Source organism: Scyliorhinus canicula, chromosome 1 (assembly GCF_902713615.1).
Source record: "Scyliorhinus canicula chromosome 1, sScyCan1.1, whole genome shotgun sequence".
NCBI lineage: Eukaryota > Metazoa > Chordata > Chondrichthyes > Carcharhiniformes > Scyliorhinidae > Scyliorhinus > Scyliorhinus canicula.
The window spans coordinates 207,669,007-207,684,554 of record NC_052146.1 but is presented as its reverse complement, the minus strand read 5'-3'; the positions used below and the strand labels follow the sequence as shown (position 1 = coordinate 207,684,554).

Below are 15,548 nucleotides of genomic sequence, written 5' to 3'. Positions count from 1 at the left end.
CCTGATGCTGGTTCCTCCGTGACGACTGCCCACTTTCTAGCCCCACTGGCCAGGTCCAGTGCCCTCCACTCAGCAGCGGTGAGGAGGCACAGGTTTGGTCTGCAGTTGGAGGCAGGGGGTGTTACGGGTAAATGGGAGAGTTGGTGCCAGGGGCTGGGTGATGGCCCACTGATTAGCCTTTGGGGCTACCACCCGCTCCCAGCACTACCTACCGGTCTGTCTGGTGGGGGCTGCATGGGGGGGTGGGGGCTGCATGGGGGGATGGTGCAAGGGGCATGGGGCTGATCACTCACCCTGTCCGCCCCAAGCAAGCCAGCCGAAGGAACTATTTTGCGGGCTGGGTCTGTGAGAGGCCGGTGCCATGTTGCATGACTCGGCCGCTGCCATTCGCATGCGCGATCACGGACCTGGCAATTCTACAGGGCGTATCGGCAGCTAGGGCAGGGTGCTCTACGCTGTCGTCCTGCTGGTCCCCAGCAAAAACAGGGAATCAGTGGCTGTTTAACGCATTTTTTTCTGGTGTAAAACGCCACCGTTCCCACGCCAGCATGGGGACATAGCCCAAAATCGGAGAATCCAGCCCCCTATCTAAATTGGTAGGCTGAATATATTCGCTTGTAGTCAGTCAATGTTAAATTAGATGAAGTGCAAAAGAGCCTTTTCTTTACGTCAGTGTTTTTCAAACTTCTTTTCTGGGGATACATTTTTACCAACCGGCCGACCTTCGGGACCCACGCTGGCCGACCACCCACTCCGGCTGACCTTCACGACCCACCATTTTGCTTATCTTTAAAGCAACAGGTGAGCCTGTTTGGTCCTCATGATCTCACTTGCTTTGTTATTCGATGTTACATTTCTGTATGGGTTGTTCATCAGAGGACCTGGAGCTTACACCAGTACTGCTTTGTCCTGCTGAGGACTCTGCGAAACTCTCTCCAGCAGATTCACTTGTAAGATCCTGGCCTGTTTGTGTCTCTGGCCCTCTCTTCCTTAGTCCAAAAAAATCCACCTTCAGTTCTTCACATAGTCCTGTTGCTGGCAGCTACAAAATGGAGGAAGCTCTCCTCAGTACTTTCACGCCCAGAGCACATGATGTCGCGTGACCTGCTCTCTCCTGCTGCTCCAGGCGGGACGACTCAATTGATTAAAAAATAAAAATCTGCTCCTGGGACAGCGCGCTGATGTACAGTAGAGGTGGGCTCCCAGCCTGCATAATGGTACATCCGGCCAAGGTGCACGCATGCGTGGGACAGCCGACATCCTTGAAAGCGGTCGCGGTTGGCATTTTTAAAAAGCCGGTCACGGCCATTGGGCACTTATTCCCGCGATTGGGACGCCACGACCGATCGCTCTACGCCCGCGGGGTGAGTTTGAAAATGACTGCTTGAGGTAACTTGCTTGGTCTCTCTTAGCAGACTTTATCAACCGCCCTCTCAACGAGTTTTTGTCCTCCGTCTTCCACATCTACAGGAAGTTGAGGCTTGGTTCCCAGCCCCTCCTCTTATCTGGGAGTTGGCTTAAAGAGCAGCTAATTAAGCCTGCTATCTCAATTGAAAATAGTTCTGTGCAAAACTCAACAGGACAGAACATTTTAACCTACCATGGTGTCAATGCCTCAGATAATGATTTCCTAATCATCCACAATCAGCATAAGAAATTAAGTACAGGTCTGGTTAATTAATATTAATTAAACAGCAGGTTCATGTGGAGGAGGATTTCAAACATTGGAAAACAATCTAAATGAACACTTTGCCATTACTCATCCTTTCTGCATCCTTTCCATGAAGAAAAACATATCAAAAATGTCAAAACATGACACACTAATTAATCACTAGTCTAAATTCAATCTAGATAAGATAATGGTACCTTTGCCATTAGAATGTATAACTTTCTCACTTGCAACTGAGATTAGAGTCAAAATTAACCCTTCAAAGATAGTGACCTATGATCTATAGCAGTCACTGGTGCAAATGAAGGATATATGAATTTAGAGCTTCATCTGGAAATGTTTGGGAAGCGAGAAACCAGCAGGATGACTACTTCTTCTTCAGTTTCTAAATGATAGGCATCAGGAATAATGGCAAGAGGACTTTAAAGGAATTTCTGCACATGTTCAAGAATACTCCAACCACTAATTTCCAAAGCATTTCACAGAGGAACAATCAAAGTCTACGTTACCATTAACTCCCAGCACCACAATGGACAAAACACATTTCCAATTAATCCCCTCTGTTAAATGGGCATATTTATTTTGTAACCATGGTGACTCCAGGTGAGTAACAGAAGGGTTGCAACTCAGTTTATTTTTGTCTAATACTGGATTGTTCTGAAACTCCACCACCACACTCTCCTCCTCCAAGACCTTCCTTAAAACCCTATCTATTTGATCAATATTTTAATTACCCCCCAGTATCTCCTTTAGATGGTATATTTTTTCTGATTATGCCTGTGAAATGCTTTTGGACAATTGTCTATGCTAAAAGTGCTTAAAAAATAGTTGTTATGGTTTAAGTATCATCTCTCAAGGAATGAAATAGTCGATGAGACTGACAAACACCATTGTATTATCTGTATAAAATGTTACGGCTCGGTAGAGTGATGGAAAAATATATAGAACATAGAACATTACAGCACAGAACAGGCCCTTCGGCCCTCAATGTTGCGCCGAGCAATGATCACCCTACTTAAACCCACGTAACCCGTATACCCGTAACCCAACAATCCCCCCATTAACCTTACACTACGGGCAATTTAGCATGGCCAATCCACCTAACCCGCACATCTTTGGACTGTGGGAGGAAACCGGAGCACCCGGAGGAAACCCACGCACACACGGGGAGGACGTGCAGACTCCACACAGACAGTGACCCAGCCGGGAATCGAACCTGGGACCCTGGAGCTGTGAAGCATTGATGCTAACCACCATGCTACCGTAAAAAAATATAAAAAAGTTTACACTGATACATTGTGAGATGCAGGAAGGAAGAAAAGTTAAACTCCAATAAACTTTTACCAAGGCATAAAGTTGAGGCCTAAGATGTGCCTGCTAGCGAGAGGTCAGCATATGTTTGTATTTTACTGGCCAGGGTTTTCCAGTCCCGCCATTAGCTTCAATTGACTTTTGTCTGCTCTCCAAATGTTCCCATCCTACCCCCGACAATGCCTACCATTGGCGGGCTGGAACTCTAAAATAACAGTTAATAACACTCTTCAAAAATTGCATAAATGCAGCTTTCCTTTTAGTAAAGTCTGTAACACAGTCAGATTTAAGACTTTTCATATTATAGATAAGGAGTAAACGCTTCAGTCTAATTACGTAGTAATACATACATGTGTCTCAAAGCTTCTTTCTTCTTCTGTATTGAAATAGAGATATCACAAAGCCCTTTCATTTCTGAATCCCCAGTAAAGTACTCTGAGGCTCCACGCTCAGCACCCTGTTAAAAAAATGCAGTATCTCATTAAAGGTAGGTACGCTTACATACAAATATTCTTATTCTGTATTATTACTTGATGCACTCATCAAGAGGAAGGATATTACCACTAACTGGAAAATGGAACACTTTCCATTTGAAATCACATTTTGGAGCTTGTGTTTTAGAATCCGGTGTTATCAACAAACATAGAGTAGAAGACCGTTTATAAATCCAATCATTCCTGAAACACACTTTTGTCCTTTTGGAAAGCTAACATAATGACTTTAATAGGGATTCAATCAGCTCATTCTTTGCATTTCATCTTTTGAAATAGTGCGATGATTGTCCCTTTAAGGGCAACATAGCAGAGTAAGGATCACCTGGCATGGATGACCAATCGAGACTCAGAGTGGGGAATCAGCCCATGGTGAGAAAGGCTCCCAGGCAGACATTTTGAGGGCGAGCTACATCCATGAGGCAATTCTTATTCATAACTACCTCGTGTTCACTAATGACGTCTGTGAAGGTGCATTTTTATAGATAGTTAATAAAATAAACTGAGCTGGGATCAAGTTTAAGTATCAGCTGCAATGCACCGGTTCTACTGTTCTGAATCAGCTTTATTTGGCAGCATGCCACACCACAGCTCCAGCTGATACAGTAGAACAATGCAGCTGATCCCAATGTTCACTTTCCTATTATTTGAGAAGAAACAATTTAACAAGCAAGTTTATTGTCAGGAGCAGATTTAAAACCAATTCTATTCAGGTATCTTCGAAGGCACAATTGCACATTTCAACAGTAACTATAGTTTTAACTTTCAACACACATTCTCAAAATTTTACGCACAATTTGTTTGATGTTTGGGTAAACATACTGTGATAAATCACTGGATTTATGCAGAACAAAGTTAGGCATGTCCACTCTGCCTCAATCTCAAAACAACATTCCAAAACTTTTTCTAACACCATATATGGTGTATAAGGTCTGTATAATTTAGTGTATAATTTAGTGCCAATTAGCATCAAATTAAGAAAAGGTTTGTGCTGCCAATCTGTGCCCATTCAAAAGTGGATTGAGACAGTTCATGCTCTATTAATGTAATCCTGCAAAATGGAGGAAACATTGATTCTATTAGTAGTGTATGTGGTAATGGCCTGACCAGAGCGACAGCATATCTTACAGGGCCAGAAAAGAACTACATAGCAACACAACAAAGAAACAATGCATATCTCGCCACATTGCTGTCAAGTATCACTGCCTCCAGAGAAGAGTGTACCCATACTTAATCACTGAAAACTTAATAACATTTAAATATTACAAAAGTGATGGTAATTCTTAGGATATGCAAGGCATAACCAATATAACAAATATACGGTGCAACCAAGTCAGTAAAACACATCAAAGTTTATTGTTTGCCTGTCGTGCAATGGGTCACTGGTTGTGAACACATTATAATATATTGTTTGTTATACTATCTATCCCTGTATATTTCTGTGTATGATACCATAAGCAGAATGTAACAACTGCGCTAATACAAAATATGTTTCCCAAAACCTCCCACACTTTAATGAAAATGGTAATTTTAATTCACAACCTCTATTTTCCAGAATTTGTCTACCAAAACATATTTCTTATTTAGAAAATGAAAATTGTGTTTCCTATACATTACTGATACTAAATATTATAAATGAAAGAAATGCACAGCACTGTTTCTTCACTCCTAGTAATCCTGGAATTAACAATAAATCTTGTGGCAGGTTATTTTTGTGTAGAATTGCTTTTACAGTCCTGAAAGGGTGAACAAACACGAGTTCTTAAAACAAGTGATCACAGTTTGGGCAGGTCATAAGTGAATATTTCTCTCTCCCCATTCCCCAGAGTAGTTTTAAAACAAAACAAAACATGAAACGAACACACAAAATAGATGCAGAATTGTTCAATTAAAAGACTCAAGTATGAGTCAGCCCTCGATACTGAAAGACACTGTGGGAACTGCTGAAAATTCTACTGAAAGAATTATGTAAACTCCCTCAGGCTGGAAATAAGCCACAAAGGGAAGCTGTTGTAAGGAAAGCCAAAGGACATGACACAGAATGTAAGTCCAAGCAATCACTGAGCTAATACGGATGTATTTCTTGTGATTTTCCTCAATGTTCTCAAACTTAATCAGTCTCTATTTAGAATAGGGGTGGTATAAATGAAGTCAGAATCTTTGCAACTGCTTCAACTAGAACACCACAAACTCTTTTGGAAACTTTTGTGATGGTAAACTAAATCTGACGCAGCAATTCTTCCTGTAAGCATCAATTAAGCAGCTTTCAAAAGACAAGAAATGGGACACAATGATAGCCCCAGATGTTTGTTGATCAAAAGGAATGCATTGTTGTGCTTAAAATAACCAAGTTTTAACTTCCGATGATAAAAATATTGCAATCTGTGGTTAATATTAGATCTGATAATTCAGTGGTTCGGAGCTATTTTTAGACCATATAGTTCTCCATCACAGTAACTTATATTTAATATTATAAGAAACATTTTGTATGAATCTTGAATGTTGCTCACATCCCAGCTAGATCTATGGTTTTACAATTTATTGAAGAAACTGAAAAAAGGCAATTTTTGCTCTAAAATGCTTAGACTCTTGGGGGAACGTTTAGCACAGTTGTTTCACAGCTCGGGTCCAGGTTCGATTCCCGTCTTGGGTCAATGTCTGTGCGGAGTTTGCACTTTCTCCCTGTGTCTGCATGGGTTTCCTCCCACAGTCTGAAGATGTGCAAGGTAGGTGGATTAGCCATGCTAAATTGCCCTGAGTTTCCAAAAAGGTTAGGTGGGGTTAGTAGGATAGGGTGGATGTGTGGGTGCTCTTTCCAAGGGCCAGTGCAGACTCGATGGGCCAAATGGCCTCCTTCTACACTGTAGATTCTATGATTCTATAATACAGTAATTAAAGTCATTCACTAATGCCAAATCCATTAGTAAGAAGTCTTACAACACCAGGTTAAAGTCCAACAGGTTTGTTTCAAACACGAGCTTTCGGAGCACGGCTCCTTCTTTTATTTATTTATAAGAAATGTCAGTGTCTATATGCGCGATCTTCCTGGAGCCGTGCTCCGAAAGCTCGTGTTTGAAACAAACCTGTTGGACTTTAACCTGGTGTTGTAAGACTTCTTACTGTGCTCACCCCAGTCCAACGCCGGCATCTCCACATCATGGAAATCCATTAGTGTCACTTGCACCATCTGTCCTTTATGATAGCACAAATTACAGCACAAATATCTTTATAAACCACTTCATTTCTTGACAATACTTTACACGACAGAATTAGTTAAAATTGCTTCAGTGGTGTAGCACGGTGGTGATCTGGCTAGCACTGCTGCCTCATGGCGCCTTGGTTCCGGGTTTGATCCTGGCCCCGGGTCACAGTCCGTGTGGAGTTTGCACATTCTCCCCATTTGGGCAGCACGGTAGCACAACTGGACAGTATTGTGGCTTCACAGCGCCAGGGTCCCAGGTTCGATTCCCTGCTGGGTCACTGTCTGTGCGGAGTCTGCACATTCTCCCAACCGGAAGTGAAGCCCCGACCTCGATTTGGAGCCGACCCGGGCCTTGGAGCTCCAAACCCGGCCTAACTACCAACGCCAGCCCCCGGATCGCCCGGCCTAGTCCCCAGAGCTCCCGACCCGATCCCCGACGGCAAGACCCGGCCCAACGCGACCCCGAGAGACCCGCCCAGCGACCCGACCCGGAGAGGCCCGCCCAGCAACCCGACCTACCTGGTGATGGAAGAAAGAAAAATCCACATGGAGGCCCCACCGTGCCGACTTCAAGATCCGACCCCAGGAGCGCCCAGGGAGGGAACAGACCATGGGACCTAGCCCTACCTGCCCCAGGAAGCCCCTGCCCAGGACTCAGGACCCCAGAAACAACGGAGACTGCGCGCGAGGACCCGAACACGCTGCAAGGTATTCCCGCGTCCGCAGAACGCCGGGACCCATCCGGATCGCAAACTCGCCCCCCCCAGCAACCCCTCTACCTCAACCAGCGCCCGGGCCCCTGCCAGACGCCACCCCGGAAACGTAAACAGCGCCCTGGACCCCGCCAGACGCAACCACCTACCTTCCACAAGGGCTGACGTCTCCCATCGGATCCCAGGATCATCCAGCAGCAGCTGCCGACCGAGGAAGCGAGGGAAACGCAGCGGTCTGCAGGTTAGACTGAAGCAACGTGGTTTCAAGACCCCTCTCCCCAGCCTACTCCTGGCAAAAGTCCAAGCGATTGAAAACAAGCTGGATGAACTTAATGCCAGACTTACCTCTCAGAGGGAAGTAAGAGACTGCTGTGTGCTCTGTTTCACAGAGACATGGCTCACCCCCGCCTCACCGGACTGTGCCATACAACCTGAAGGCTTCTCTATTCACCGGGCAGACCGCATGGCATCTTCAGGCAAAGCGAAGGGTGGAGGGGTTTGCCTCCTCATCAACTCCTCCTGGTACTTGGATGTGGTGACCATGGCGACCTACTGCATGGGCTACAAAGCGAAGCCGATCAGTATCTCTGGCAGCAGCGCACCCCTCCCCGATGAACTTAATGCATTCTATGCTCGGTTTGAGCAGGTAACCAACAATCTGCTCTCGAGTGCCCCAGCAGCCCATAATTCACCCATACCCACCATCACAGTTTCCGAAGTCAGATCGGCATTCCTGAAAATGAACCCACGGAAGGCAATGGGCCCGGACGGGATCCCTGGTCGTGCACTCAGAGCCTGCGCATACCAGCTGGCAGAGGTATTCACAGACATCTTTAACCTATCCCTACTCCACTCCGAGGTCCCCACCTGCTTCAAGAAGACCACCATCATACCGGTACCAAAGAAGAACCAGGCAACATGCCTCAATGACTACCGCCCGGTGGCCCTAGCGTCAGTTGTAATGAAGTGCTTCGAGAGGCTGATCATGAAGTGCATCACCTCCATACTCCCGGAACACCTTGACCCACTTCAATTCACATACCGTCGCAACCGGTCCACATCAGACGCCATTTCCCTGGCCCTACACTCATCCCTAGAGCATCTCGAAAACAAGGACTCCTACATCAGACTCCTATTTATTGACTACAGCTCCGCCTTCAACACCATAATCCCAGCCAAGCTCATATCAAAGCTCCAAAACCTAGGACTTGGCTCTCCACTCTGCAACTGGATCCTTGACTTTCTGACCAACAGACCACAATCAGTAGGCATGAACACCAACACCTCCTCCACAATAGTCCTCAATACCGGTGCCCCGCAAGGCTGCGTACTTAGCCCCCTACTCTACTCCCTGTACACACACGACTGCGTGGCAAAACTTGGTTCCAACTCCATCTACAAGTTTGCTGACGATACGACCATAGTGGGCCGGATCTCGAATAATGACGAGTCCGAATACAGGAGGGAGATAGAGAACCTAGTGGAATGGTGTAACGACAACAATCTCTCCCTCAATGCCAGCAAAACTAAAGAGCTGGTCATCGACTTCAGGGAGCAAAGTACTGTACACACCCCTGTCAGCATCAACGGGGCCGAGGTGGAGATGGTTAGCAGTTCCAAATTCCTAGGGGTGCACATCACCAAAAATCTGTCCTGGTCCACTCACGTCGACGCTATCACCAAGAAAGCACAACAGCGCCTATACTTCCTCAGGAAACTAAGGAAATTCGGCATGTCCACATTAACCCTTACCAACTTTTACAGATGCACTATAGAAAGCATCCTATCGGGCTGCATCACAGCCTGGTATGGCAACTGCTCGGCCCAGGACCGCAAGGAACTTCAGAGAGTCGTGAATACCGCCCAGTCCATCGCACGATCCATCCATCCGTGGACTCCATCTACACCTCCCGCTGCCGGGGGGAAAGGGGGCAGCATAATCAAGGATCCCTCCCACCCGGCTTACTCACTTTTCCAACTTCTTCCATCGGGCAGGAGATTCAGAAGTCTGAGAACGCGCACGAACAGACTCAAAAACAGCTTCTTCCCCACTGTCACCAGACTCCTAAATGACCCTCTTATTGACTGACCTCATTAACACTACACCCTGTATGCTTCAACCGATGCCAATGCTTATGTAGTTACATTGTATATCTTGTGTTGCCCTATTATGTATTCTCATGTATTTTCTTGAATTTTGTTTAATTCCCTTTTCTTCCATGTACTGAATGATCTGTTGAGCTGCTTGCAGAAAAATACTTTTCACTGTACCTCGGTACACGTGACAATAAACAAATCCAATCCAATCCATTCCAATCCCCGTGTCTGAGTGGGTTTCCTCCGGGTCCTCCAGTTTCCTCCCACAGTCCAAAGACGTGCAGGGTAGGTGGATTGGCCATGATAAATTGCCCTTAGAGACCAAAAAGGTTAGGAAGGGTTATTGGGTTACGGGGATAGGATGGAAGTGAGGGCTTAAGTGGGTCGCTGCAGACTTGATGGGCCAAATGGCCTCCTTCTGTACTGTATATTCTATGTCTGCATGGGTCTCACCCCAACAACCCAAAGATGTGCAGTATATGTGGATTGGCCACACTAAATTGCCCCTTAATTACCATGTCAAGGTAACTAAAACCAAGGTAAAAAAACCTAGCCTGCAAATTCCACTGGCAACGTGCCAGCCAAACTCAACAGTTATTGAGTTCAACCTATAACATACGAAGAGAGTATCATGCCTATAACATATGCAGAGTATCATAAACCAAGAGTTCAGATATATATGAGTGGTCTCAGGGCTTAAAATGTAGGGTATTCTGCTCAACTGGCAAACTTATTAGTAACTTCAAAATAATTAGAATTTTTCCACAGTAAGATTTATTCTCTGGCAGTCTTTGGTCTCATGAGATGATGTCTGCGCCTTGGTGGTTAACTCTGTGTTAAGCATCGCCTGGTGCCGCTCAGGAGCCCCACTCTGGTATGGCAGTGTCTGCCTCACTTGCTGCAGATGAAGATAGAAGGCTGTGAAGGTGCAGAGTTCGCAGTCCTATTTTCTCTGGCCCTCTTCTCAGCCAGCCGAGCTTTCCATTCGTCCCCGCCTCTTCCAAAACCCTCCCACACAGTCAGCTTCCAGATGTCCCAGCTGTTGGCAACTGTCTCACAGTTGTATGTGCCGATGTCTGCTGTCTTTATATCTTGTTTACAGGTGTCCATGAAGCATAGGTACGGACATCCAGCAGGTCATTATCCAGCGAGCATATCATTGTATGGAACGTCTTGGGTATATGACTGCCATCCATTCAAAGAATGTAGCCGAGCCATTGCAGAGACCATCGACTTAGTGATAAGTGAATGCTGACAGAATTAGCATGCTCCAGGACTTCTTAATTAATGTTCTTGTCCCATGAAGACATGCCAATCATACCTCTGAGAAAACAAAGGTGAAAATTATTCAGCCTTTCACCCTGCTAGCATATGTCGTCCAGATCTTACTACTGAAGAGAAGTACACTGAAGACATAGACTTGGTAGATTTGCAATGTGGCATTTGTTTTTTTTTAAATATTTTATTCAAGGCAGCTTCACATATACACACACAAATCAGAAGAACAATAGAACAATTCAATGAACAACCACACCCATCTGATATCAACCCCCCAACACATCTCGCCATCCCCATTTTGACCCGCTTGCCTCTCCCAAACCTCCCCCTTAGCTGACCCCTCAATCCTCCTTGAAGAAATCGCTAAACTGCTTCCGCCTCCGGATGAACCCCTCTGCGGACCCCCTCTGAGTGAACTTGAATTTCTCCAGCCTTAAGAATTCTGCCAGGTCACTCACCCACACTCCCACCACTGTCGTATGATCCCTATGCACCACTTTAAACTGGTTGAGACTTCACCTCGCACATGATGAGGACATGTTCACCCTCCGCCCACGTCTTGGCCCCCACCTCCCCTCCCAGCTCCTCCTCCCATTTACGCTTAACATCCCCTACCAGAGCTCCTTCCCACTCCAACTCCTTAAGACACCTTCCCCCTCCCTATTTCGTCCTTCAACAGCACCTTGTCCTGCAATCCCAGGAAAAGATGGCATCTCTCTCCTTAAAAAATCCCAAACCTGCAGATACCTAAATTAATTCCCCCTGGGCAACTCATACACTTCCTCCAGCCTTCATACTTCCTCCAGCCTGCAAATTTGCCCCCTAATAACAAGTCTTAGAAGCGCGCAATCCCTGCCTGCCGCTACCTCCTAAACCTCGCATCCAGCCCTGTGCAGTGTGGTGTTCTTCATCGGATGCTGTTGATCCAGAAACTTACAATAAGAATGATATAACTAGATTTTCCGCCCTGTTATAATCTGTGACTGGAAATTTAGATCCCGAAACTGGCTAAAGCATAGGTTCACCAACAAATTAATAATGATATATTTCCAACTGGCCTATTAGGAAAGGGCAGCCTGTTTGCCTATCCTTCAATTATTCTAATTTCTATTCATAAAACTAAGGAACAAACCTGAATTATGGAAGGGTACAAAACTTTTTTTTAAAATTTAAAGTACCCAATTCATTGCCCCCCCCCCCCCCCCCCCAACAATTAAGGGGCAATTTAACGTGGCCAATCCACCTGCCCTGCACATCTTTGGTTCGTGGGGGTGAGACCCACACGACCATGGGGAGAATATACAAACTCCACATGGACAGTGACCTGGGACCGGGGTTGAACCCGGGTCATCGGCGCCGTGAGGCAGCAGTGCGAGCCACTGCACCACCGTGGCACCCCTGGAAGGCGACAAAACTCACGGAAATTCATAGAATTCCTACAGTGCAGAAGGAGGCCATTCAACCCATCAAGTCTGCACCGGTCCTCTTAAAAAGCTCTGTACCCAGGCCCCCACCCTATCCCCGTAAGCCTATAACTCCACCGTACCTGCACATCCTCCTTAATACCGCAAAAAGACAGCACATTCTACAAACGCAGAAACATGGAGATAATACACACAGCCAAATAGAAGACAGGTTGCATTAACAAAAAAAAAAAAGTGGGGTTTGGGTGTAACGTTTAACAGTCTTGCAGAGCAACCCAAGACATGTCACAGCATTAACCTGTGAATTTCAGAGTTGACACAGCAAAAAGACATATTATTTAGTGTCAATTAATAGCCATTTAAATTCTTGCATTAGGATAATGGAACAAACGTTAAATGTTATGAAGTTTTCAAATAAACTTACATCAATGTTTTATTCTTTTATTTTTTTAAATAAAAATTAATGCTTAAAGGGAAGCTTCAACCCAGCATTGCACTTTGTTCTCAGTACAGGTCTCTAAAGGTGTCAGAAAGTGGTACAAGGCATAAGAACAGAAGAAATTGGAGCAGCAACAGACCATAAGGCCCTTTGAGTCGGCTCCACCATTCAATACCATCATGGCTGATCTGCTGCCTCACCTCTGCTTTCCCACAAGCTTTCCATATCCCTCGATTCCCTGAGACTTCAAAACTCTATCTCAGTCTTAAGTATACTCAACATTGGAGTATCCACAGCTCTTTGGGGTAGAAAATATGAAAGATTCACAACCCTTTGAATAAAGAATTTTCTCCTCTTCTCAGTCTTAAATGATCGACCCTTACCCTCAGCCTATGGCGTCATGTTCTAGAGAAAGCAACCTCTGAGTGTCTACCCTCCCAAGCCCCCATTCTTTCAATTAACATATCAGATAAGGAGTATGACCCTGTTCCCTCGAACGGCCTTTGCATATTAGGAGCCACTGTGGTTACTTAACATATAGCATCCAGTGACCGTCACTGGTTATTTTTCAACTATGGAACATGATAGGGGCTTGAACTGGATATGACTGAACACAGGCATGGGGATCACAATGCATGATTAACCTGAACACGTTCATTCCGCTGCATGCATAATGTTGCATTTTTGCTGCTTGCCGATTTTTGTGATTGCTGAGAGCAATCAGCAGAACCCATACTGTTCATTGACTGCATGCATCAAGAGGAGGCCTGATGTCATGATTAGCTAATTCTACAGTTGGTGCAGACTCAATGGGCCGAATGTCCTCCTTCTGCACTATAGGAATTCTATGTAGGAATTCTACTTAAAGGCAACCTACACCTTGTAAAGAAAAAATGCATTCTGTGCCTTGTGGTGTCAGAAAGTTAATTTGAAATTTTTTTTAAAAGGTGGCTCAACTTGCAAGAGAGTGTGCATCAAGGTTTTCTTTTTTAAAAAATTTAGAGTACCCAATTATTTTTCTCCCCAGTTAAGGGGCAGTTTAACGTGGCCAATCCACCTAACCTGCACATCTTTGGGTTGTGGGGGTGAAATTCACGCAGACATGGGGAGAATGTGTAAATTCCACATGGACAGTGACCCAAGACCGGGATTCAAACCTAGGTCCTCAGCGCTGCAGTTCCAGTGCTAACCACTGTGCCACCGTGCTGCCCGCATCAAGGTTTTCTGACAATGGACTGGATGCCTTGGTGTAAGATATTGAGACAGGAGACCCTTGAGACATACGCGGAGGAAATAGTGGGAAGAAGTTGGATGGAGGTCAGAGGCAGGTGTGTAGCTCCCAGAACATAGATGCAGTGCAGGACGAAGTTCAATGATTGGACACGAACCATCGGGATGAGCATTCTTCAAATGGCATATCGTACCAACTGCATAATTCATTGTTTAGTTTACTAAATTTACCCTTGCAGCCACAAGTCACATACACATTTATTCAACCATGACAGCTTTGTCATTAAACATTTTGCAGGACACTCACATATTTTGCTCTTTACATAGATTTTTACATAGAATTTACAGTGCAGAAGGAGGCCATTCGGCCCATCGAGTCTGCACAGGCTCTTGGAAAGAGCACCCTACCCCCTACCCAAGGTCAACACCTCCACCCTATCCCCATAACTCAGTAACCCCACCCAACACTAAGGGCAATTTTGGACACTAAGGGCAATTTATCATGGCCAATCCACCTAACCCGCACATCTTTGGACTGTGGGAGGAAACTGGAGCACCCGGAGGAAACCCACACACACACGGGGAGGATGTGCAGACTCCGCACAGACAGTGACCCAAGCCGGAATCGAACCTGGGACCCTGGAGCTGTGAAGCGATTGTGCTATCCACAATGCTACCGTGCTGCCCTCTTGCAGGACAAGTTGGTGTCCAACAGGAAATAGCACACTTGAGGAAGGCAAGTACACTTACATGGCTTAATCCCTGTGCAGGAGGTGATGCAGGCCATCATGAGAAGGGGCATTGATAGGATGGTTGGCAGTGGAGGAATCAATTATGAGATTATTTGCATACCGATACCTTTTCTTCTCTTTCTACTTTTCCATCCTCCCCCAATCTCTTCTAATTTGCAAGCTGCAAATGGTGTAAGCACACACATTTTTCACTTTCTCCTCACCCCTCACCAAACTAAATTATGTCGCTTTTTCCTTTCAGATAACCAAGAGCTTGGACTTTCCTTATCAGAGGAGGAAGGAGAACAAGACAATATGAAGATCAAGAGACACCATCACTCTATCTTGCACTGGAGGTTACCATCTTAGTGGCTGACATGGTGTATATTTTAGAGGCTAGGAGAGAGGTGGGATTTGCACGTGGTGAGATACAAGACACAAGTACACAGGAGCCTGGGAGGGGAGAAAGAATGGCACATATGTCATCTTGCTGGGAATTTGGGGAGGGGTGAGTGGTTAGGTGGGAAGGCTTCACCCTAGATCTGCTACAGAGGAGTCACACAAGGACTTTGGTGGCTCAGACTACAGAAGCACAGATGTTTGTGCACAACCAAATGCTTCATGTACATGAAAACTTACCAGAAAGCCTGTTGAATGTGTCCAATACCAACATGGTGTAGGGATTTGTGCAGAGCTTGGAGTCTATCCTTTCCAGCATAGAAGGGTGTTCACCTCCATCAGTACCCTTCTGGAGCATTGCCACGATGCACCAGCCGATGGCTGATGTCAAAGTTTCTATTGCGGCACAAACAGCTTCCCTCAAAGCTGCGAATGCTGCAAGCTCAGGCTGCATCCATCGTGGTTCTGAATATCACCCTTCCAGGGCATCATAGGAGTCCATCAATCTGTTTTCCAACAGATCAGCAGGAATACTAAGGCACTACCCCGGAAAAGTGGCAGTGG

At 45.6% G+C, this 15,548-nt stretch overlaps 1 protein-coding gene across 1 annotated transcript in view; it reads right to left on the bottom strand.

The window, feature by feature from the left end:
- The window catches only part of LOC119971323 (SLX4 interacting protein), a 229,150-nt gene that overhangs the window by 8,881 nt on the left and 204,721 nt on the right, over positions 1-15,548 (bottom strand). Inside the window, 1 exon segment of the mRNA XM_038806719.1 lies at positions 3,331-3,437. Coding sequence (XP_038662647.1) covers positions 3,331-3,437 — 107 coding nt within the window.